This window comes from Anabas testudineus, chromosome 2 (genome assembly GCF_900324465.2).
Source record: "Anabas testudineus chromosome 2, fAnaTes1.2, whole genome shotgun sequence".
Classification (NCBI taxonomy): domain Eukaryota; kingdom Metazoa; phylum Chordata; class Actinopteri; order Anabantiformes; family Anabantidae; genus Anabas; species Anabas testudineus.
In genome coordinates this window covers 33,206,530-33,231,846 of record NC_046611.1, presented here as the reverse complement: position 1 = coordinate 33,231,846, position 25,317 = coordinate 33,206,530, and the positions used below count along the sequence as shown (strand labels likewise).

Genomic DNA, 25,317 nt, shown 5'->3' with positions numbered 1-25,317 from the left:
GACAGGTATTACAGTACCACTAATCTTTTTTTACCATCTGAAGCACTCCCATCCTTTAGAGAACATACAATGTAAGACTGTCATTAGGTGACATTAAGACTAAGAGTAAGACTTCATCAGCTCTTTATTGTTGGCTTATGCATATTGACCTACAGTATATATGACTTTCAAAATTGCTTGGAGCAAGCTGTGTCACTCCACTGTATATGTACACGGGTTCTCTGGATGTGGAATGTCGTTAGAGGTCCAGTGAGTAGGTCAAAGGTCGCTCATGTGAAAAGCTTATGACAAGCACTAAAAAACTGGAGCCGAGCTGATGACCAAGTGACCACAAATTTAAAACCTTGGGCAAGATACTGAACCCCAAATTGCCCCCAGTGAGTCAGATCAGCTGCATAGCAGCTCTGCCATCAGTGTGCGAGTTTTATGTGAATGATTGAAAGAGACGCAGTGTAAAGCGCTTTGATTACAATTAGGTAGAAAAGCGCTATATGAGTGCAGACCATTTACCATTTACTTCTTACAGATCCTTTAACCAATCAGCTTGCTTGACACATAGGCTTGCACAACACATTTTTGAGATTTAGGAGGTGTGAGCCTTTGTGACCTACAGCTACCCATAGCATCTTTATATGAGTAGATCTGGATATACACTTATGGGTATCACCTGAGAAGAGGTGGTTTTAGTCTAGTACTATCCCGACCCCAATCAGATTAGTGACCGAAAAAAAAGTTAACAACAATTAACAGATCTAACTGATCAGTAAAAACCAGTATGGTAACATGTTTGTTGTTTTTGTAGCACATAATTTAGACTGAACGATAAATCTTTGGGTAGAAACCTGTCTCAGTTCCTTTGACATACCAAAGAAACTGAAAGGCTTAATCCAAGTGGCATTTTGACATGTTTCTGGTTGATACTCACACTGAGGGGCTGTATCCACTATGATCTGCACTGCATGACAAAAGCCAAGATCTTGACTCATTCTAAAGACTGAGATGATGTGATACCATGTTCACATGATTTGCCTTCCGGTCTTCTTAACCATCTTACACACTTCCTTACTAAAAGCTGCTGCACTTCCTAATTTTGTTAACAGAACTGGACACATTTAGACCTCATTGCATCCCAACAAAATCAACAAAAGTCTATTTCAATAAATTCAATCTCAAAAGTGTTGGACAATATTTGATGTCATTGTGGGCAAATAAGCATGCTATCTGGAGGCATGTCAGGTTGTCCACTACCCACAGGGCTACTGGTTTGAAAGACACTGAAACCCAAGTTACTCTTGGTGTGTGTGATCCTCACCAGAAAGTCACTTTGGATAAAGGTGTCTGCCACATGACTAAATGTAACTGTCAAAACAACTGTGTTCATGTCTAATGGAAAATGTGAATTTCAATAATTCGCATTTAGCTGGGGCAAAATCAAATCATTTCATCTAAAATGTACGATATGATAACACTTTCTTGATCTTCATGGGGAAAACAAAAAATGGCCAGCAGAGTTTGACGATGCTGGTGTTAATGAGGGTTAAAATGAGTTGCTCTTCATTACCTATTCAGCTCCCTAAAAATGGACACCCTTCCAAACACTATCCGTCATTATCACTTCACCTCCCACTGGATCACACATTTACAGGCTTCCTTCGATACACTGTCCCAACCTTACACACACCAGGGAGGTTGACACAAACTTGAGGCCTTACATCAGCTCATGCCTCCCTCAGTTCTAACTGCCTTACTGATTCAGGGGAAGAAATTTCCAGTTCCCAAGCTTTGCGTATGGGAGGTAATGCTGATACTTGCTTATTTGATACAATAATACCTTATTTGCAAAAGCAGAACTACAACAAATGGATCAGATTAGCAGGTGTGATTTGTTATCCTGGAACACCTTAGAAATCGATTCCAACATGTTGGATGTCCAGTGAAAAGGAAGAGCACAGCACTCTAGCTGCTGGTGTAATGGGTGGGTGGGTCCACAGATGTTGCAAGTTCTTCTGTGTTACTGCAGAGGCGTGTGTAGCCTATTTATAGAATAATAAATCCCAGTCCACGACTAAAACATGACAGCAGACAGAAAATAATAATACTAACAATGATGATTACAATAATCGTAAAGGCCAAGGATTAAACGTCATCTGGTTATATTAATGCCATTCACACACGTCAGTGAGCATCTTACCGTCGAGATTTTCTCTGTCGCTGATGTGCTGGAGGTTGCAGCCCGTGTCCTCGCGACTCAGCTCCGGCTCCGGCCGGTAGGGCTCCAGCCTGGAGTGGTTGTTCCTCCGGTGCTTGGGACTCGACGACACGCAGCAGGAGGTTGTGTTCCCCATGTTGGAGGCAAATCTGGGCGACGGTCCTCAGCCAGCAGTGTAGCTTGAGCCTCGTCTCGGCTGTTCGTGCTAATGTTGCTAAAGGAGAGGGGGGGACGGGGGGGGACTGGGAACGGGGCGGTAACGCGGTAATCAGACCTGGTGCAAGATACGAACTGGCCCCGGTATCCGTTAGCGTTACATGCCCTTCACTCGCTCTGAAATACTCTCTGCCCGACAAGTGGAGCCATTTGAAAAGCTGATAAAACACCAAGGTGGGCTAAGAGACCAAGAAGAGAGCAGCTCTACCTCCAAACATCCAGTGCCTCTTTTTAACACACTCCCCCGCCTTGTAGGCTAATTCCGGTCCGCCAGTCTAGTTATCATTACAAACACATTTTGAAGTACTGTTACTTCACAGCGACATGAATGAAGATGAGAATATAATATTTATCTCGTCGGTAGATCATATGTCTGCTATCTGCGCTACATGGTTGCCGATGTACTGTAGACGACTGCTGCTGCTGCTGCTGCTGCTACATCCGCTGCCGTATTGCTTTCACTTGCTCCCTCTTAAATCCGGATTTTAGGAAACGCCAAAGAAATGAAACTGATAATGTTTTGAAATAAATAAAATTTATATTTTAGCACAAGCTTTTAGTTAAGACATGTGGACATTGTAAACCTTTGTTTGTTCAACGTTGAAACAAATTAGCATCGAAACAAATATAGTAACGGGGTTTCTTTTAACTTTTTATGTTACTGGTAAAACTGTGTAAATAATAATAAGCATAATACTAATAATAATTAGTAGTAGTGCTATTATTAATACTACTAATAAATGTTATTATTTCCAGATAGACGCATGCAGGCAGAAATGTAAATATTACAGTACGTAAACATATTTCCGACAGTACGCAAACATACCTTAAACACATACTGTGCAGCACTGTGGCTGTGATGGAAAAAGTTCCGGTTCAAGTGCAATAAATCAAGAAAATATAGACTGGAATACAATGGAATAGAACAAAAAACTAATGATGTCAATACGTTCATTTTCATTACTATGTTTTTATCGTTTTAAAAATATATAATCTAATTATTATTATGCTTTTAATAGATTATATTTACTACACTATTGTGGCTAAATTATAAGGCAATATGTCCCTGGTTACGACCTGAAATAGACCTAGACATGGATATGCTGTATGTTGTTTTCTTACCATCTAAATGTTTGTGTGCCATCATTTATGTAATCCTGATTGATGACTGACAAAGCCAAAAAGGCTTTATTTTGCCTGTGTCAGGGGAAGATTTCAGCTAATTTTAAATCTCTCCGTAGTATTAACTTGGATAAGTGATGGTAAACAAAGAGAGGTCCTGGGAAACATTTCAGAAGTTTCCTTGACATGCAAGACAATATGCACACAGTGGTGCCTCAGACTTATGCTGATCATGTTGAGGCTGAAGAATGTGTGAGAAGAGATGGGCTTTATGCACAGTTACGCAGGATCAAAAGCCCTGGCTTGGTGCTGTAGCGCTGCCTGCTGGTACTGCAACTCCATGGCTTTTAATAATGAAGACACCCACATGGTAGCCTGCTTCAGGTAAATTGAGTGTGCAATCACAAACATGTTTTGTGAAGAGCAAGAAGAGAATATACAGTGTACAGTGTTTGCTTTCAGTCTTTTCATAGCAAACACTGTACACACTCCATATTTTCTTATCCAATATATCAGGATTTGTTGGTCTCAGTTATCAAACTGGAGAACCTACACCTTTCCTTTTTTTTCCCCTCCCAAAGTGAACTTAATGTCCATTGAACTCATTTCTTTTCTAGAGGCACAGTTGCCCTCTGTACAATTTATGATGCATGAAAACAATATAGAAAGACAGAGCAAGAGCTTTTTTAAAGCAAATAAAATGTTTATGTGTATGATACCTTTAAAAATGGAAAACAGCTTAAAAGTTACAGATGAGAAATAAAAAACAGACAAACAAAAAGCTGCATTTCTAGTATTAAAACATACAATAGTCACATAAATAAACTTGTATGTAGTTCAGCCAGGTATTTGAGATGAAGCAAAGTGAGGTGAAACTTCACACAATATACACAAATGTGTGTATGTTACAGTCATTCATATTAAGAAAGGTTTCTGTACAAACTATACACTGGTATTAAAAACTATAAAACTGGCCCATTAAATACAAATACTGGAGGCTAGAAGCAGAAGTCAGTGCAGAGGTACACAACAGATTCTGCTACAGTGGGTGACTACATCAATTCTGGTAAATTAAGTGAATATTATTGTGGCTGAATCAAGGTTTCTGCAGTGAATAAAGGTGTTTTGTCTTATGATAGAGTCTATCAGAACAATCATCAGCAAAATATACAATTACAAACACTATCAACTGATATAGTATGTTAACAGAGTCAAATTTAAAAACAAATTTTGAAGGAATGTACAATGTGGTGCAGGTAAAGTGACCACACGTGGCTGAGTTTTTGGATCTTCAGCTTTCATTATCTGACTTTCTGTGTGTTTTATGAGCAGCCTCCATGTTCAAAAGGACGTAACCCTGTGGTGGAACAAGGCTCTTGTTTTTGCTGGTACAGGCGAATGTACAATTCAGAGCCAGAAATATTGTGCAAACACATTTAACAACAAGGACAAGGATGTGTGTGACTGTGTGTGTGTGTGTGTGTGTGTGTATGTGGTGTGTCTATTTATAAATGCAAAAACAGAGTCCTGAAGACACCACACAGAAGCAGAAAACCAAACATTCCACACAATGCTGGTTCCTTCTCTCCTCAGAGGAATCACTCCACTTTGTGTCGGTAGATCTCTTTTAAAGCTCTGAGCTCCTCAATCAGAGTCTTGTTTTGATTTTCCAGCACAGCCACACGATTTTCAAGGCATTTGACATATTCCTTCTTCTTTCGTCGACACTCCCGGGCAGCTTCCCTAGAACAACAGAATAAAACAAAAGGAACACCAAAGATGATTTAGTGACCTGATCATAGTAAAGTCATCTTGGTGGGGGACAGGGAACGGGCAAACAGGAAACGTAGGAGTCAGCACAGGTAGTTACACAAAGCTGTTTACAGCAAACAGAGGAAGCTTCTACAGACAGCAAACAAGAAGCACATAAGATGCTGAAGGTAATTAATTTTGTTCACTAGCAAACCAGATGTATCCCCATAAGCTATTGCCCTTTATTGTTTGTCATGTCAGTCAACTCACTTTTCACTACAAACATAGGTTACCGAGCAGATAACAAGCAGGCAACCTCCAAATTAACAGCTTAAGACAGACTTTCATTTGATTTTTGCCTAGTGACTGTGTTTTACACAGTGGGCACAGAAATATGTGCAGAAAGAGCACAGATGTAATTGATGCTTAAAGGCTCTAGTTCTTAACATTGAAAAAACTTTTTTGAGAACTGAGACCAGTATATGTACAGAAACATTAACCTGTCAGAGCTTGAGGTCCAAGGACAGCGCATTCTCCAGAGTCCAGTCTAAACAATCAGTTAATGTCTCTACCTTTATATATAGTCTATACAGTGCCTATGAAAGGTATTCATCCCCCTCAGACGTTTTATCATTTTATTTATTGTTTACTACATTGAATCAAGGCTTTTTGACACTGATCAAAAGAAAAAAACTCTTTTAGGTCTCTATGGAAGCCCTGAGAAGCCATTGGGGAAAAAAAGGATTTATTTTCTTTTCCAAATCTCCAAAAGTCTTTGAATATCAATTGGAGTACAGTTAAATCTATTATTGTGAAATGAAAGGAATATGGCCCAGGTGTAAATCTGCATAGAGACGACTGTCCTCAAAAGCTGAGTGATTAGAAGACAAACTGACGGGTGTGATCAGCCTTCCCTACCTGTTCTTCATTAAGCGCAGCTCCCTCTTTTGTAAGGCATCCTCTGCAGGTTTCTTGGAGCTATGAGCGCTGGTCACTGAAAACACCTGCGGGAGGCTGGAGCTAGAGTTACGCAGCTGGCAGGCACTCAAGTCACCTGCAGAACCTGGGAAGATACACCATGACAAGTCAGGCAACAGGACCACGTGGCACCAGCTATTTCTAAATCATGAAGCTTGAGTGTAAGGTCTGTCCTAAGTGACCACAGGTCTAACTACTTTCAAACTAGTGATTTCCGAAACTTTGTTGCAGCAATAAATGATTGTAAAGCTATGAGTGGTTAAACAGATCTGAGATATTCAAGATTTCAGATGTTATTTATTACATGCTTATTCATCATGTGCTGTGATCAACAGATAACAGTAAATAGATATGCCGTGTGGAATCTCAAATGAAATTTACATGGAATTCCATACACTAATAATGACATACTTCACTGATCCCCTTGGGGATACAATTCCCTTATCCGCTCTATCTGAACATATTTTGATAGGGATCCTTGAGGCAAAATTTATCAAGTGGTTGTGTGAAACTGAAAATGAAAAGAAGCACACAGTGAGCAGTGGTGCATTTCTTATCTACTTCTCCTTCTGTTCTGTTTGCTCAGCACCAGTAGAGTACTGCCTCCTCACAAGAGGTGGCATTACAGCGAGTGGCGCTGCCCCCACCCTGATGATTAATTCTGTGATATGTTAGAATCACAAGAGGAACTGCATGTTATCACAGCATGCCCATTGACTGACGTCAATGTACTTCTTATTTGCTGGTTCACATTTACATGTTGCTGCTGGGTGCCTGTTCCAGGAAAAGCAGTGACGTCAGCCACTGCTGCTATGTGCTCTGAGTAAAGCGTTTCACAGAGAGTGGGAGCAGGAACAGAGAGAGAGACAGAGAGAGGGAAAGAGTGAAAAAGAGAGAGGAGACAAGAAGAGCCTGTGAAAATGTTGCTTGTCAAAGTTAGCTTGTTGCAGTTGACTGTGGAAAAAGAGAAATATTTAAACTCAGCATTTGCTACTTTGAAAGATTTAGCTTTGGTAGTTTTTATAGTGATGGCTTAGGAAAAATGTACTCCACACATAAATAAATAAACAGTGTCTGAAAAGCCAAACTTACAATACCAAGGAACTTTTTAAATTCCAGTACTGTGGAATAAAGTGAACTTCCCCTAAACTTATTTCTGGCAATGTTTTTCACAACCACTATCATAAATTGTGAGTTTGCTAAAGGAGTATTTACACTGAACAGGTACATGTACAACATCAAAACAAAAACAACAATAACATAATCAGGTCTGGCTGTAACACAGATGACAGAAAACCTACCTGTTTCTGTTTCATCCCCAGTTACAGCCATACTGTATCTTCTCCCAGCTTTTCAAAGAGAAACTGTCCCCTTCACAGTCTTCTCTCTGACTGAAATGTTACCACAGCTGACAGTGAGGCTACGGCTGCAATTTACAATTAGAGGCATTGACATCAGCATGACATCACTGGCCTCCTGATGTCAACAGTATGGTTTGCTCTCTCCCCAACACAGCACTATGAGTCAGTGGCTCTGCTGTTTGTCTTGGGGAAGGTATTTTCTTCAGCCAGACTGGAGCAGTGATGATACACCTTGTGAATGATAGACTATGGGCTTCAACAATTACAAAAATCTTTTTTTCTGCTTTGTTTTTCATAATAGGCTAATTTGCTTGAAATAACTGACATAAAAATATTTTTATATTTCTTTATATTTATGTGCTATAAATAGAGATGGGAAAATTCATGGTAAGAAATTAGACTTTACTACAGTATGTAAGTTTATTTTACCACTGTCTCTTTACTAATTTACTTCATAGTGATAGCTAAAGGAAGTGGCTCCCTCTGCAGGCATTCTTTGGGTAAAACCAGGACCTGAGTTCATTGTAACACCACTGAACACCATGTTCCAACTGTATTTGTTGTGATACTGTAATTTACCGAAGTATAAAAATGAAGTAGTACCTGAGCAGTACAAAGCAAAATGCAATATGCTGTATGCAATTTAGCAACTCACCGTAATAAGAAACAGCGCTTGGCGTCTCAATGCTGACCATCTTTACAGTCAGCAGCCTCTGTGTGTCTTCATCACAAAGCCCAACTGTAAGAATAAATAATTTAATTAAACAACCTGTGCTGGCAAAACAATGAGTGTCTGCCATCTTTACTTTCACTTCCAGAAAATGTGTGACTTTTTCTACAATTATGTATTGTTGCAAGTCATAGACCAATTTAATTTTGTAAATATAAGCATATGTATAGACTATTAAATAACAGTTCTGAATGATTCTAAAGTTAACAGTTGGATTGCTAATAGGTGAAGGCGGGTATAAAAGCAAAAGCTACCAAATGCTCAGTGTTTACAAGCAAAGATCGGTTGTGGCTCATCACTTTGTGTCATATTTCATGAGAGAATTGGCAGTTCAAAAAGAACAACTAAATACAGGAATGCAAAAATGTATAAAGAAATGGTATAAAGATCAGAGGCAGAAACCATTGCTGAATGTGTGTAACCCTCGGCAGCATTGCATGAGAAATTGTCATGAATAACTACATGGGCTCTGGAGTGCTTTGAAAAACCACTGTCAGTTAGCACAGTCCACTGTTGTATCCAGAAATAAAACCTGTAACTCTGTTGCACAAGGAGGAAGTTTTTGAGAAAGATGGAACAGATTATCTTGTTCTCCATAAAAAGACAAAAAAGCTCATCTACACTATTAACAGTGTAAGGTGCAGAAGACAGCATCTGTGACAGCATAGGTGACTTGCCTATGGGTAAAGGTACCAGGATGGTATGAGAGAGATATGCTGCATCAAAATCAAAGCAATGTCTTTTCCAAGGTCAGTGGATAATCCAGCAGAGCAATGTCATTCTTATTACAGTCAAGGGCCCAAGGAGAGTCAGTGGCTCTGTGTTGCCAGATGTGGGAATTGGAAAGGAGTTACTTCAAAAAGTCTGACTGCATGAGTGAAAAGGTACCCAACTTTTTTTTAAGTGTGTTAAAACATCAAGCTCTAAACGTTTTAGATTTACAAAATATAATGAAGTTTTTTTATTTTTTTATTTAAATGTTACTGGAAAATTGGTGTGTATAACAGTATGTATACATTATACTGTGTTCCTGTTTGTGTCACCTCTGTATTGCTTATATAATAATTTACTAGCAATGAATGAGACAGACAAACAACTAGCATTGGATGGCAACACATAATCACCTATAAGAAAAGGTACTGGTATAGCACATAAATGCTTACAACACTGTTTGCAGCAAGTTTGCTGGTACATGGGTGTATAGATTCTTGGCACAGGTTTGCACTGCTGGCATTCCTCTTCTGTCTTCACTGGGTTCATTCTCACAATCACTGACAGGGGTTGCTAATTGGGTTGTTCCCTCTGGCTCCTTAGTGATCAGAGGGTTAGAGTTAGTTCCTCTTAAATGTGATGTAATGCAGTGTTACATGATACAATAAGACTATTGAATGGGAGCTGCCTCTGAGCTGCCACTACTGCATGCTTTACAACATCTTAAACATATTCTTGCCACTCTTGTATTTAAAAAAAAAAGGCTTTTAATAGTTCTTTTTTTTCTTTTCATTAGTGAAAGTTAGTAGTTGTATAATTTTTTACATGAAAATCAAGCTCCTCTATTTTGAATCAGTTCTTCCTGGTTTTAGTACTACTGCATTAAAGAAGAACTGGGGTAGGTTTGTTAGGAGGTTAGGTTAGGGATAGCCTGGGCTGCAGACATTGGCCTCACATGGTTGAAAACACAAATAGTATAGTAATAACAATAATAATAATAACATTAATAATAATGATAATAATAATAATGATACACAGTTAAAGAGATGATATAGAGTAGATACCATATGTGTGAGTTCATGAGAGGCACCAATGACACCGAATTGACAGGTACCTTTAATAAATCACATCGGTCCCTTTGAACTTATCCGTACCACTAGTATTAGCATTTGTCCAGCATGTAAATGTAACTAAGAATAGTAACAATAATAGTAACTAACTTTAAATAAAATGGGCATTTAAGTTAGAGCTAGGTTAGCTAGTGTTCTGTGTTAGCCGGACAGTTCAAATTCTAAAGAGATCATGTTTACATTAAATCCCGTTATACTGGAACGCTACCTGTGGAAAACCTAGGCAGCTTGAATGTCGATGAAAATAACTTAGCGGTAGTTATTAATAAGCTGATATTATTTTGGGGGTAACGACTTGACTTATAACTTGTAAATTCGTTTACGCTTACCGTTATTTACAATCTCAGCTAACTCAAACGTTAGGAACTCCAGCACTGGAAGATTCTTATTGGTTGAGCTTTCTTCTGTTTTTCCTGCTGAGTGATCTGATACAACACCAAGCAGCTTTAACGCTATATTCTTTCAAACAAATCTACATACACCAAACAGGCCATGATGTGCAAATGTCTATCAATTTTTCTTGAAATTTCTCTCCACTCTCTGTGATGGCATCGTGAATTTATGAAGGGGGAACTTATGTGAAAACTTTTCAGAGCATAGAAAACAGATGATTTTGCGATTCACTATAAATTTATACGAGGTATATATTTTTAGCTGCGGAAATAAGCTAGTCAAAATATTGTAACATTAACCCACACAGGGTGGATGGTTGTGCAGTCTTACGCCTAAGTCCTACGAGTTTCCGTAGTTTAGGCGATACCATTAATATACGGGTGTCGTGAGATTTGGCTTGCTTGGTCTTTATCTAATCGACATGTATCATATATCGACAAGTATAGCGGAGCATTTTAAAATAAAAAATGTTTAAAAAACACCTTAAGGAGGCAAAAATCAAAAAACTTTCAGAGTAATTTACTCTTGTTTCTATTACACCCCTAATTGATTGGTATTATCCAAGAGGTAGGAAAGCCCTGTGAGACAAATCAAGCCTGTGACAGCGGAGAAACTTCTGTTTTATAACAAGTAATTACTATACAGAGGTACGTATTATTCAAACGTTCACGCTTGACATCAGTAACCTGTTTCATTTAACAACAGCACCATCTTTTCCCGAGCTGTCAGTGTAAATGTTGGGAGATTGCAAACATGATGACCATTTGCTAGCGATAGCGGAGCTATCGTTAGCTCCTGCTAGCTTACTAGCTGCTAGCTGATGCCTAGAACTGTTCAAGCTCGAGCAGGAAGAAGTAGCATGCTAGCTGGAAGCTAGTTAGCTTTTCAGCTAGCCATCCTATTTTGGGATTCGCATTCCGCAAGCTAGTGCCCTTAACTTAGCTGTCCCAACTTGACTTCAAAATGGTTGTTTATATACTAACTTAAACACATTTTTAAATCGAATTTAGGCATATGTTAAGTAGCTAGCAACAGTGTATTTAGCAATAATATATACGTTGCAGTGCTTTCTCTGACGTGAAATCAACTGGTATGAATGACGAGAAACAATACAGGGCCTAGCTTCTCCTATGTAGAGGTAATCTATGATTATTGTGAGCAAGATATCAAGTTTGCCCGGTAAAGTACATAGTGTTGATACTTGATACCAATGTGTTCACTTCTGATGGACGTTCATATTACCTCTATGGATGTGTGCACAGCGCTTATCTCATCTGTTGATACCATACTAATGTGAGCAGTTATGAAACAGAAGATTTATCATTAGACTAATTTCTGGTGATGTCCACGTTAACTTTGCCCTACATCCTGACAGCTGTCCAGTGTAGTTAAGCTTGATAAATACTATTCAAATCCTTTTAAAACTTGTTAAAAGTGTTATTTTGGAGACATCAAAAATGATTTAATCTTTTGAAATTTCTATATTTTTGATGTCATAGCCTACATACAAATGGCTTGAATATTTTCTGCCATTATGTTTATTTTTTTCTTTGCCAAGGTGTCTCTCCTTTGTGTTCCTACTTCTACTTCGACTTAAATGTAGTGTTTTCACTTAGGGTGTATTATATGTACCTGAAACAGTCCAACTTCAGAATGGGCAGGTGGAAGAATATATAATGACAAATAATGAAGAATCTGATAGCAAGAACTTTTTTTTTTTTCCTTTTTCACATCTTCCTTATTTCCCTTATCAGGTTGAAAGAGAAACTGTATCATGTCCTTAAAGCCACGGGTGGTGGATTTTGACGAGACATGGAACAAGCTACTGACGACAATCAAGGCTGTTGTGATGCTTGATTATGTGGAGAGAGCTACATGGAATGACCGCTTCTCGTATCCTGAGACTAATTTCTCCATATTGAAATTTTACTTGCAACATCACATTTGTTAAGTTTCAGTTCCGGGTTTTGGACAGGAAGTCGCACAACTGCTCATTACAGTTAATCAGTTGCCTGCTCACATGAAGCGTAATGTATTTGACTGCACTTATCAGATACTTATTGAATATATATCTTATCGAGGTAAGGTGTTTGTTCAAGCAGAAGCTATGGGGGTAGCAGTGGCTCAATAGGTAGAGCAGTTGTCTGCCAATCATAGGATTGGTGGTTCAATTCCCGACTGTCCTGACACATGCCGAAGTGTCCTTGGGCAAGATACTGAACCCCAAATTGCCCCCAGTGAGTCAGATCAGCTGCATAGAATCTGCCATCAGTGTGTACCAGTTAGGTAGAAAAGCGCTATATAAGTCTGATAGATAACTAAGATAATATATACATTTAGCAAATACATAAAAATAAAATACTTTTGCAGAAAATGCAAAAAAAAGTGCAGAGCATTAAGCATTAACCCCAGTAATTTCTTTGTTGGCAATCACTAATTTAAAAAATGCTGCTCTAGTTTTATGTGCACATTACCTCTTTATAAATTGTGTATATATTTATAATGTTCATCCCTGTTATTTATCCTTAATTTTGGCACCAGTGATATTTATGCCCTATGTGTTGCATACCCAGAGCCTTTGGGTGAAAGATTATACACAGAGACCAAGGTGTTTCTTGAGAATCATGTTCGGCAGTTGTACAAGGTAAGCCCTCTTACAAGCTCTCCAGCTCTTGGCAAAGAATAACATGTTGAGCATATTTACTTCTATTCCTGCCTTATATCTGCATTTCTGTAACTCATGTATTTTTTTGTGCATTTTAGAAAGTCCTTGACTCAGAGGAGAAGGTTTTAGTGATGTACCACAGATACTGGGATGAGTACAGCAAAGGAGCTGACTACATAGACTGCTTGTACAGGTAACACTGTTGCCATTAATGTCTATGATTTCCTCTAAGTATACCAATGTAGTATTTGATGTCAGTGAGTCATTAGACTGATCCACAAATCTAGGCCATATGCCTTAGGTTACAACAACACAAAAAACTGCATTGATGTATGTGTGTTGTTTATGTTGTGGTGAGACAATGAAATGCAATATTTAAAAATTTAAAAAATGTCAAGGCACAGTAGAGTGGTTTGTAAAATTCATAGACTCCATTATTATTATTACCATTATTAACATAACAATGTAATCCACCTTTAATGTACACATGCTTGTAACCGCTGGTCAGTGCAGCACCTTAGAGGATGGCATCATATTGGACTGAGATAAAATTGAAAACTTTATTAAGTTTGTTTTAAACACAGTGGGATGTTGTTTTGACAGAGCCTCCCATGGGGCTAGCCCACGCATGGGGCAGTGTTTTTTCCTAAGGAACCTTGACTCAGTGTGGTCTTTTTTTTCCATTTGCCATTTTCACAAAGAAAATAAAGAAGAACCTTACATTATTATTTCTAATTATTTGATCACACATAATCTCAGTTTGATCACAAACTTTTTAATGTACAACTTTTTAATAGAAGATGTGAGGGGAAGAAGGTAACCTCTGTAATAAAGTCAGATTCATGTAGTATTCTGGGTCAGGTGTTTCATGGTCATTAGTTTCTGACAGAATTTTATTTCTGTCACAACCTGAAATCTTTTTCTGTAGTTTAGTAGTGTAGTCTATCAGTTAATTTAAAAATATTAGCTTACAAGTCATTCAAAGCAATGTCTTCTTGCACTGTGAAGTGATGTGCCCTGATTCACTTTTAATCAATACTCCTTTGGAGAGCTTTCAGATCTATTTTTATGTGTACTTCCCACCAGACTACCTTTGCATGCATATGCCTTTGTAATTTATTATGTCAGCATGAGCGAGAGAGAAAGCAAGACTCCTGGCTTTAGTAGTGACATAGTAAAGTTCAGTTCTTAATATAGAACAGGCTTGCATATTGTCCTAAATAGATCTGTATATGTGTATTTGTGTGTGTGTGTTTGTATCCATTGTTAGAAGTTGAGCTGTGCCAACTGAATCACAACACTGTTTACACTGTCAGTCACAGTTACGCTCTCCAGATGTCATGGTTAGCAGTGCTGAATACTAGCTATAGTTAATAGTGCTGTATTTGTCCTGCTGGTAACTTACTCCTTACTTCTTCTTACTCTTCTTCACCAGGGCTCAAACATTACAAGTAATGTTTCAGTTAGGCTGATTATTTTAAAGTGAAGTTGATATTATCTAATGGCTCTTAAATTTAGTTGTGCAGAGTGTCATCACTTATAGCAGTGCCTTTCAGGGGAATATGTAGAGGCAACTTCTCATCCAAAGATGAGAAGAGTGCCTGCTACAATCAGTAGTAATGTGTGTCATATTCACCTGTGTTAATATGTTGACGTGTGAGCAAACATCATGGCACTATTAGAGCTTTTTTGCAAATTGTGACTTGTTCGGGTGCTTCTGTTTCTCATCTTATCGCAGGGGTGCTAAGACCTCTAGCTAGCAGCCTGCCATTTTTAGCTGGAGTTCAGTCACCCTGTTATTGTCAGCAGATCAGATCAGAACAGAAACAGTTGTTAATAATGTTAAAATACTGACCTAAATTGATGCATGGCCAAAAAAGTTTTTTTTCTGCTGTACGTGTGTGCTCTCACAAAACACTAGTAAAAATAATCAGAGTGGAGTGAGATGTCTTCTCAACTTGTCCAACATCAGTTGTAGAATATCCCTTACAAAGCTTTATTTTTTTCATGTCAGTAAATCAATCAGATCAACTTTTTCTTCTGAATCAGGAACTTTAACAATTGGACCAAACGCAGCAGCCTTTTAATGTGTGAATACATGTTTTATAAACATTTTCACGGCTAATGCATGCTAAAATCAAAGCTAAAGGTGTATTCATATTCAACACATAAAAAAATATACTCCGCTGTAATTAGTTTTTGTATTCTTAATGCACTTTTTCCTGTGTTGCCCTAAAATAAGTCTTAAATTGCACTGAAAGTGGTCTAACAAGGTTCTTGAAAATCTAATTTGACTTGTCGAAATTTACAGAAACCCTGGAGACAAGTTAAAACATACCAGACGTATTTAAACACAGAAACTGGAACTGCCTACAGGGGGTTAATGAGAGCAGTGATACACAACCACCCAGTAAACGTGTGGGCTGTAAAACCAAAACAATTGCTCCAGAGAGCTGCAGATTTGGGTTGTTCAATTGTCAGTGATTTTAGTTCAGCAGTTTTTTATGTAGCACAAGATGATTTGCATCACTGTCAATACACTGCTCAAAATAATTAAGGGAACACGGAAATCATACATTGGCTTTTGATTAACTAATTAGTTAGAAGTAAATGTTTACTAATATACACTGTATAATTTGTTCTGAAAAAATCACATAAGAACATTCATTGGAAATGAAAATCATCAATCCATACAAGTTGCATGAATTTAATTACAATAGCTCATAATATGATTCAGAAGTGTGTATGGCCCCATGTGCCTGTCTGTTCGTAACCCTAATAGTCACTCACTGTCTGTCATAATGTCTCATACCAAGGTACCAAGTTGGAGTTAGGTCAGGGGAATGAAACTGAAAGTTGTTCATCATCCAGGAACTACGTACACCCTCTAGCTATGTGAGGCCAGGTACTGTCCTGGACCATGGGGAACTCAGAGCCCACTGCAGTCACTCTTAGGATTTCATACAAGTACCTCACAGCAGTAAAGGTACTATTGGCTATGATGTGGCCCTCTAAGGATACGCCTCCTCATTATCACTGACCCACCACCAAATTGGTCATGCTCAGTGATGTTACAGGTAATTGCATCTCCAGACTCTTGTAAGTCTGTAAACCTGCTCTCATCTGTAAAGAGAACAGGCCACCAGTGGCAGACATGCCATTTCTGGTGTTGCCAGTCAAGCTACATGACCCTGAGCTGTGAGCACAGTTTGTGCTGGAGGACATCAGGTCCTCATGCTGACGTCATGGACTCTGTTACTGACAGTGTGGTCAGAAGAAAAACATGCACACACTCCAGCAGACTACTACTGCTGGAGTTATTCTGTAGGGCTCTCACAGTGCTCCTCCTGTTCCTCCCTGCACAAAGCAGCAGACATCAGTCCTGCTGCTGACTGTTTCCCTTTTACAGCCCTGTCCTGCTCTTCAACTGTATTGGCTAGTCTTCTGTATCTCCACCATGCTTTTAAGAGTGTGCAGGGAGACACGGCAAACCTTCTGACTGCTAGTGTGCTGCCTTGGAGTACACACTAGGAAAACACAAAACTAGAGAAGAATTAGTCAGATAAGAAGAGAATATTTGTCTGTGGCCACCACATGTAAAACCATTTCCTATTTTAGTGTTTTTTGTTTTTGCCTCTCCATTGCATCTGTTGTCGCCTTCATTTGCAGGTGAAACTAATTCACAAACGCACATGCTTCCCAAATGCACGGATTGATACCCATGAAGTCTAACTGACTTGGTGTGACACTGTGATTATTAAGTGTTCCCTTCGTTTTTTGGGCAGTATATAGCAAACTCTGTGTTTCAATGTTAGTTATGAATGCATTGTTTAGAAGGGATACATAATTATTGATTCTGTTAATAGTATCTGAATAATTGTAATGTGTTAACCTATGCAGACCATAGGCTATTTAATTGTACAAATAAATTAGTTTAGTAATAGCAGGAAAATCTCAATACACTTGAGTGTCATGGTATTATTGTTTGTGACACTTCTTTCTTAAAAATGTAAAACATATACCTATATCATACCTGACTCAGAAATCCTGGACTGTCTTTGCTTCTTTTTGCTAACTTGATACTAAATAGCTACACAGTGAGAGACCGTGATGGTTACCAAAGCATGCCTATGTTACATAGCCTGAGTTAAAGAGAGAATGAACTCACTTTGTAACTGGTGGCCCCCCTCACAGCTAATGTGATATAACAGTTTCTTCTAACACACTAGACTTCCTACTCTGTTCAGGTATCTCAACACTCAGTTCATCAAGAAGAACAAGCTAACAGAAGCAGACCTACAGTATGGCTATGGGGGAGTCGACATGAATGAACCACTCATGGAAATTGGAGAGGTACTGGCTGGTATAAATATTTCCCCTGCATATAAACATTTCCAGGTTCACTAAGGCTGTTAGATAAAGTGAGGAGATGATAAAGAGATTAGTGGTCAGATTCTGCAGTATCCAGAGCAGTGTGTCTACTAACACCGCTCAACTATAATGATCTACTAGAGGATTATCTGCACTGTTGTGATATGTTGTCTTTTTATTTGTTGCAGTTGGCGCTTGATATGTGGAGGAAGCTAATGATTGAACCCCTTCAGGGTGTCCTGATCCGGATGTTGCTGAATGAAATCAAAAAGTATGTTTCTCATATGAGCTGAGCAATAAGAAATCCAATCTCCTTATGTGGAAGTCCTTATTAATATTTTTATTCAGACCCTTTCATGTGACTCTCCAGCTAGTCATCATGAGCATCCTGTTTGAAATTAAAGAACCCAGTAGTCACTTTAACAGAACTTCGTAAATCTTTGGCTATCTCAAAATTAGACACAGCTAAATCTAAGTCTTTCACATTTTATCTTTAAGTGGCCCAACCAAAGGCCAGATTTAAACCCCACAGATCATGTAAGAAGCTTGTAGGGACTTGATCAAGAAAGCTCAAACTGTAGTGAGAGGGGTTTCAACAAAGTCCTGAAACTTAAAGGTTAATACTATTGTAAATTAGATATTTCAGTTTTTGATTTTTAATAAATTCTAAAAACACTTTGTTTTTACTTTGCCAGTAGACATTGGGTCTTTATTCTCATTGGTGAAATGGCATTTTATTCGGTTTGGAATTAAATCCACCACATAAATTAATGTACAAAAGAGAGACAGGTCTGAAAACTTTATGAAGCATCTGTAGGTTATTTGCCCTGCTCCCACCAGGCTAATAAAGGTAGCTATTGCCCACTATGTAAAAGAATTGCACCTGACAGCATCTCAATGTCCTTCAGTGATCGTTGTGGTGAGAACCCCAACCAGAAGGTAATCCATGGGGTCATCAACTCCTTTGTTCATGTTGAACAGTACAAGAAGAAATTTCCATTAAAGGTAAGATATTTATTTGTTTTATGATATGGAGTGTTGAATAGCAGTGAGTTCAATACCCAAAACCACAAATACAGATTTTTTTTTATTACTCACAAGATGTATAATAGATGTTCATAAAGCCCAGTGTATATCCTTGTGTCCTAAATCCTGTACCTGTGTTCCACGTCCTCTTCCTGCAGTTTTATCAGGAAATCTTCGAAGGGCCATTTCTGATAAAAACAGGAGAGTATTACAAACAGGAAGCCTCCAATCTGCTGCAAGAATCTAACTGTTCACAGTATATGGAGAAGGTAGGTGGATGGAGAGATACAAGTATGTGAATATTGTTAAGATGCTCTTCTTGAAACATTTGGAAGGTTGAACAAAGTTGGCTAAGACTGGAAAACTGGAAGTAAGACATTTGAAAATGAGAGAAACTGGCAAACATATTCTCAGTCATGATGTTTCATTCTGCTTATTAAAAAATTGCTTAAAAATTTTTTGAATTTTTTCCTTTTTTTTTGTATTTGGCCCAGTCCCATTTTGTATCTTGCAACCCTACCCCTCGTTTTCAAGTTGCCCCTGAAAACAGAAACAAATGAAACTCAAAATTAACTCAACACTTTTAGTTGGATAAGCAAACATGATGCGTTATTGCAGAATTTAAACTTACAGTGCATTTTCAGCTGTGGTCCTTTTTTGTTGTCTTTTTTGGAACAGGTTGTAGTGAAGGCTATGAAAAAGTGAATATAACATGTTACAACAACTAAGATAATAATGTGGTTAATATAATTTAAGGGGAGCAATAAACAAAGAAAATACAGTTATGGTTTACTTGTCTATCTTGCCAATGTTTATAAGACACTCTAGGCCATTTCCCATACCACTCAGTTTGGATTCTGGCTCAGAAAACCTTCAGTTTGAAGAACTGTGTAATCTGACTACTTTGTGAAATTGGTTGCGGTCATCTGTTTGGTCATATAATATTAGTTTTAATAATAATTAGCAAATTTCAAATATGATTATAAGTTGATGATAAATGACAATTGGCAACATGTCAACTGCCTGCCAAAAGAAATCTATACATTGAGTTTAATATTGACAGTTAGTAGGGGTGTAACAGTCTGTTGTGGTTCAGTATAATGTGATGTGTGCATGTGATTGTGTGTTTTGGTAACTTTCTCCAGGTTTTGGCGCGGTTGAAAGATGAAGAAGTGCGATGCCGAAAGTACCTGCACCCCAGCTCCTACGCCAAAGTAATCCACGAATGCCAGCAGAGGATGGTGGCAGACCACCTGCAGTTCCTGCATGGGGAGTGCCAGAGCATCATTCGGCAGGAGAAAAGAGATGGTCAGTCAAATGTGTTCTTATGCATTGATCTGTTTTGCAAGAGGCACTGCTGTGGAGAATCTGAGCTCAAACCATGTCCTGTGGTGTTGATTTGTTCAGACATGGCCAACATGTACACGCTGCTGCGGGCTGTGTCCAACGGGCTGCCTCACATGATCCAGGAGCTGCAGGTTCACATCCACAATGAGGGCATTCGAGGCACCAGTAACCTCTCTCAGGAAAATGTCAGTAGTACAGTGTGTGTGTGTGTGCATACCCATACTTATGCATATTGTGGATTTTTCAACTGCAAGTGCATTTCCACAACCATCAAACCTTGAAATACCTGTTATTCACATGACCCTTATCAATGTTTGCTTGAAGCTTCATTTTACAGCTACATTTGATATTATAAAATATACTAGTAAAACTGTGATTTCACTCAGACTTTAACATAACATTGGGTTTTAGTATTTTGACTCTATTTGCTGTGCTTTTTAGTCATTTTTCCACTGCTAATGCAGAGCTATGCCCTTCATCTGTCTCTTCTAGATGCCAACCCTGTTTGTGGAGTCAGTGTTGGAGGTTCACAGTAAATTTGTTCAGCTCATTAACACAGTTCTAAATGGAGATCAGCACTTCATGAGTGCACTCGATAAGGTATTCAACCCCAAACTGTCGAGAGGTTTGCTTTGCTTTACTGAACAACATACTCATAACTGTCACTAAATGTCAAAGCTGAGGTTGTTCTGTCAGTATCTTGTCTTTACTTGGGAAAACTACAGTCTTAAGTGTGTTAAAAGTCAAATTAGCTACATTTTTGTATTCATTTTTACAGTGAAATTAATTAAATATTTTTTTTTCTCAGGCTTTGACATCTGTGGTGAACTTTAGGGAGCCAAAGTCCATCTGTAAAGCCCCTGAACTTGTGAGTGCGCACACACACACACAGAGTACAGGTACCACATTATTTGCAGTACTATGACCTGCTCATCTTACTTCCTGGTGTTTAGCTGGCAAAATACTGTGACAATCTGCTAAAGAAATCTGCGAAGGGAATGACGGAGAATGAGGTGGAGGACAAACTGACCAGTTTCATCACAGTGTTCAAGTACATAGATGACAAGGACATCTTTCAAAAGGTGAAAGGAGATAAAAACACACTTCACTTGTTTCTCTCAAAAAATGTCTAATTTTCTCAGGTTTTGAGCTTAAAATATTTCACATGTGGAATCCACTTTGTGTCTATCACAAATCAGTTCTTTTTGTTTGTCTTGTCTCCTTTGACTTCCAGTTTTATGCCAGAATGCTAGCAAAAAGGTTAATACATGGTTTATCATTGTCAATGGACTCGGAAGAAGCCATGATCAACAAACTAAAGGTAAAGACTTGTTTTACGTCTGACTTTGTCTGTACAGTCTGAAATGTAGGTTAGAGGTGGAACCAGCGTTCTTTACACTGCTTATTCTTGGTTTTCGTCCTGCAGCAAGCTTGTGGCTATGAGTTCACTAGCAAACTCCACAGAATGTATACAGACATGAGTGTGAGTGCAGACCTCAACAACAAGTTTAACAATTTCATCAAGACACAGGAGACGGTGGTGGATCTCGGCATCAGCTTCCAAATATACGTATTACAGGTGAGGAGGGTTCACACAAATACTTTTTCACTATCACTATTAGATGAAGATCAGATCACATTTTATGACACACTATTGCAGAAAACCATGAAATTCCAAAAGGTTCACATGTTTTTGTTCTACCACTGTATATGTGATTGCAGGCTGGAGCCTGGCCTCTCACCCATGTCCCCTCCTCAACGTTCGCCATCCCTCAAGAGCTAGAAAAGAGTGTGCAGATGGTGAGTTTGTGGTTATTGGGCCTGTTGTATCAGATGTTGTCTATATTTATATTAGTTAAAGAAGCACATTTTGAAATCACTTCTGTGTTCACTTGCTGTTTACAGTTTGAGTTGTTCTATAATCAGCACTTCAGTGGGAGGAAGTTGACCTGGCTACACTATCTCTGCACAGGTAACACAAGCAGGCAAATGGAAGATAAGTTGCATAAAAGTTGACTGTAAAAATACATCTAATTTAGCCAGTGTTTGAAACTGTGAGTATAACTAGACCTATTGCACCAAAATAACCATTGTCAGAAAACCAGAAAAATGGCATTTTAATCTATAGTTTGATCAATGGAAAGAAGACACAAATGCTAAGCTACACGTACCACCATACATCTGTGTTTGTCACCATTAGGGGAGGTGAAAATGAACTACCTGTCCAAGCCGTATGTTGCCATGGTGACTACCTACCAGATGGCCGTGCTGCTTGCCTTCAACAACAGCCAGACAGTGACCTACAAGGAGCTGCAGGATGGCACCCAGATGAACGAGAAGGAGCTGCAGAAGACCATCAAGTCCCTGCTGGATGTCAAGATGCTCAACCATGACTCGCAAAAGGTGCGACACGTGAAAGTTGAACCACACCAGCAAGTGAAAAGACATTGTTTTGGCATGATGCTTTGCCATTGGTAATCGGTAGAACTTAGTGTTTATTTGTACCAAATAACTTGTCAGGTCCTTGGCAAAATCTGCCAGTGCTGCCAAAAACAACAAAAAAAAAGTTCATACTTTCCGTCATCCCACTGACACATCCACACTTGCAGATGTGCATGTGCTTCTGTTCATAGCTGGGTATGCATACAGACATGTTCCACACAGCACCGGTGAGAAGATGGGCTTTGGTTTCTATGGTGTATTTGGCTGATATCAAAATGCAACATAGAAAAGTAAAAAGAAAATAACAGTATGTGGAACTGCTGTCAACGCTAAAATAAACATTTTATACACACATATGAAACAATCTGCTAGTTTACTTTTCTGGCACATGCACAGTCAGTGCTCTGGCACTGTGGACAGATTACACATACTAAGATCAGATCAGACTTAGGTGGTAATGGAATTTCCATTACATATCAAACACATAGATATAGAAAGTATGAATGGGCCTTTACTAAGCCACAGCCCACAGGCTACTGCGATAACCTTAAGACATGAAATAAAGCTATGATGATTATTTGAATGATGTGTCTCATCACTTATCACTTCTGCTCACAGGAAGAAATCGAAGCTGAATCCACATTTTCACTAAATATGAGTTTCACCAGTAAAAGGACCAAGTTCAAGATCACAACATCAATGCAGAAAGACACGCCACAGGTCAGAAAAGTGGTTACCCATCCTTCTCAGTCCTTTTCACAAACTAAAAATTTACACTGTGGTTTGTCAGGTACGCTGATATTTAAAAACCTGTTACGTCTGTCTGATGTTTAGGAAATGGAGCAAACGAGGAGCGCTGTAGACGAGGACCGCAAAATGTATTTACAAGCTGCTATAGTGAGAATTATGAAGGCCCGCAAGGTGCTTCGACACAATGCCCTCATCCAGGAGGTGGGTGCATGTCCTCTGATACTACAACTTTTGTGTGTAAACAGTAACTGCTATTTAAACAGCAAGCTTTTGTGTGAAGTAGATTGTACTCTCACCATAACAAATGTTCACTTGTGATAGAGGTACAAGGTAACATGCTATCAGAAGATCAAACTGTAAATTTAGCATATCTCAGCTATGCCCAGTCTGGTTTAGGCATGTGCACAGAAGCAGTTCAAATCAGCATCACCACATTATCCCGTTATACAGCTGTGTATTGGCAGAAATCTACTGATAAAATATGTGTCATGATACATAGGTTACGATTTAATATACTGTGATACCTTTTAATAGTTTAAGCAGGGCAATAAAAAGAAAGAGCCATCAAATCTGATTTTAAAAAGTTTATGCAGTCAGATTTGTATTTTTCCGAGCATTACGTCAAAAGAACCGGTGTCTGCTGCAGTTAGTTTAAAATCGAAACTGTGTTTTTGAGAATATTACAAAATATAGTATTGCAATACCCAAGTGTATTGATATTTCTTACGGTTAGCTTGTAGTGTAAGAGTAGCTGTCTACCTCACTTCACTGATGCATTTAAGCTACATAGAAACAACTTAACTTTGTTGTGGACCATTCCGTGTCTGCTGTCGGGACACGTGTGGTGGCTCATTGGGCTGTGTTCATAAACATTTGACATTTGTGTCAGCGTTTTATGAACAGTGGCTGGTGACAGTAAAATAAACACCAAATGACAGAAAAAAGGAGATAAATTCTAACCTTTTTGGCTTTCGATAGGTCAGCATGTACGGTATATCAGCTTTGTAAATGATGCACATTACCATTGCACCAACGTATTATCTTTATTGTAAGTATTGCATAAGCATAGAATGAATTAGTATGGTTTGTTGTTAAGTTCAAGTCTGGGTAGTGTCATCCGAGGATGGCACTATGTAAAAGAAGTGTTGTACGTTAGTAGTGTGTTAGTGAAAAAATAGTGGTTAGGCCACTGCCAACATGCTCTGGAGCATGTTGGCAGTGAAACTGACATCTCAACAGCTACACAGAGTGTATACAGATTCTCCTGTTATGGATCACAATTATCATAGTTTTCTGCAGCATTGAGTCTGCATGTCAGTATCCTTTTACCTGTTTGCAACATAAGACTACCAGTTCTGCATTGTTTTTTTTCCGTGCAGGTCATCAATCAGTCCAAAGCCAGATTCAACCCCAGTATCAGCATGATCAAGAAGTGCATCGAAGTGCTTATCGACAAGCAGTACATTGAGCGAAGCCAGTCCTCGGCGGACGAGTATAGCTACGTGGCGTAGACTGAGGAGCAGAGCCACACCAACACTGGCCTGTGTGACTGACCCACACATACATAAACAACACAACAAACTCATTCATCCATTTAGGTTTCGAACTGTCACAGTCTGCTGTGATCCTGTCTGCTGTGACGTAAAGCAGGACTGGTGCCTCCGTCTTTAAGCTTAATGTATCACATTAGGACGGCCAGCTGACTTCACCACCCACCCCAACCACCTTCTGATTTTAAGCTGTTTACAACATCACCAGTGCCACGCACTTGTGCGTCAAGCGACAAAAAGAAAATGCCTCTAGGCGTTGAAGAGGAAAGAGATGATAAATATATTAGTCCACCGAAAAGAAGAGACAAAAAAAAGAAAAAACTGCCAAAAGAGTTAGTTGTGACATCAACAACACATTGGAGGCTACATATTAAAAACATGCTTTCTTTTCTCACGTTTGCAGTTGTGTGTTTCTTTTTCTTTCTTTGTTAAATGTACTGAAGTTAGGAAAAACTATTGTAATAAAACTGGTATACTGACTATTGTATCTACTTTCAATTGTAAAAAATGAGGTGACAAACATGATCCTGCTGCTTGTCAATAAATAAATAAATAAAAACACTG

The 25,317-nt window shown here is 38.7% G+C and overlaps 3 protein-coding genes across 7 annotated transcripts in view; 1 reads left to right on the top strand and 2 right to left on the bottom strand.

Moving 5' to 3' along the window:
* ccny (cyclin Y) overlaps nt 1-2,868 on the bottom strand; it is a 28,692-nt gene extending 25,824 nt beyond the window's left edge. For both annotated transcript variants that reach the window (XM_026361910.1, XM_026361911.1), the window contains exon 1: nt 2,192-2,868. In XM_026361910.1, the coding sequence (XP_026217695.1) occupies nt 2,192-2,345 (154 nt within the window). In that variant the 5' untranslated portion in view covers nt 2,346-2,868. The remainder of the gene's footprint in view (nt 1-2,191) is intronic.
* A 1,393-nt stretch (nt 2,869-4,261) lies between these two features.
* LOC113163147 (cAMP-responsive element modulator-like) lies at nt 4,262-10,573 on the bottom strand. Of its 3 annotated transcripts, XM_026361507.1 has the most exons (5): nt 10,539-10,573; nt 9,532-9,677; nt 8,294-8,377; nt 6,218-6,362; nt 4,262-5,290 (listed from the first exon to the last, which is right to left on the bottom strand). In XM_026361507.1, exons 2-5 carry the CDS (start codon nt 9,626-9,628, stop codon nt 5,146-5,148), a joined length of 471 nt encoding a protein of 156 aa, XP_026217292.1. In that variant the 5' UTR covers nt 9,629-9,677; nt 10,539-10,573; the 3' UTR covers nt 4,262-5,145. The 3 variants fall into 3 exon arrangements, with proteins under 3 accessions (XP_026217292.1, XP_026217293.1, XP_026217294.1); XM_026361508.1 differs by lacking the exons at nt 8,294-8,377; nt 9,532-9,677; nt 10,539-10,573 and adding exons at nt 7,010-7,096; nt 7,579-7,679; XM_026361509.1 differs by lacking the exons at nt 8,294-8,377; nt 9,532-9,677; nt 10,539-10,573 and adding an exon at nt 7,579-7,678.
* A 527-nt stretch (nt 10,574-11,100) lies between these two features.
* cul2 (cullin 2) lies at nt 11,101-25,067 on the top strand. 2 transcript variants are annotated; one of them, XM_026363383.1, is made up of 21 exons: nt 11,101-11,249; nt 12,357-12,495; nt 13,144-13,246; nt 13,366-13,460; nt 17,515-17,620; nt 17,827-17,909; nt 18,547-18,643; nt 18,823-18,933; nt 19,810-19,972; nt 20,072-20,196; nt 20,504-20,611; nt 20,820-20,879; nt 20,965-21,093; nt 21,246-21,332; nt 21,438-21,590; nt 21,734-21,811; nt 21,917-21,983; nt 22,212-22,414; nt 23,072-23,173; nt 23,288-23,404; nt 24,583-24,714. In XM_026363383.1, exons 2-21 carry the CDS (start codon nt 12,377-12,379, stop codon nt 24,712-24,714), a joined length of 2,238 nt encoding a protein of 745 aa, XP_026219168.1. In that variant the 5' UTR covers nt 11,101-11,249; nt 12,357-12,376. The 2 variants fall into 2 exon arrangements, with proteins under 2 accessions (XP_026219168.1, XP_026219169.1); XM_026363384.1 differs by lacking the exon at nt 11,101-11,249 and having other exon boundaries at nt 12,377-12,495; nt 24,583-25,067.
* Nucleotides 25,068-25,317: the final 250 nt, after the last annotated feature.

Bases quoted from the DNA above. Each gene is read 5' to 3' on its own strand.
- LOC113163147 (XM_026361507.1), bottom strand. From the start codon at position 9,628: ATGAACCCAGTGAAGACAGAAGAGGAATGCCAGCAGTGCAAACCTGTG. The intron at 8,378-9,531 runs GTAAGCATTTAT...TTATTCTTACAG, and splicing joins AACTTGCTGCAAACAGTGTT to TTGGGCTTTGTGATGAAGAC. The intron at 5,291-6,217 runs GTAGGGAAGGCT...CTGTTGTTCTAG, and splicing joins CTGCGCTTAATGAAGAACAG to GGAAGCTGCCCGGGAGTGTC.
- cul2 (XM_026363384.1), top strand. From the start codon at position 12,377: ATGTCCTTAAAGCCACGGGTGGTGGATTTTGACGAGACATGGAACAAG. The intron at 13,247-13,365 runs GTAAGCCCTCTT...TGTGCATTTTAG, and splicing joins ATGTTCGGCAGTTGTACAAG to AAAGTCCTTGACTCAGAGGA. The intron at 21,984-22,211 runs GTAACACAAGCA...TGTCACCATTAG, and splicing joins GCTACACTATCTCTGCACAG to GGGAGGTGAAAATGAACTAC.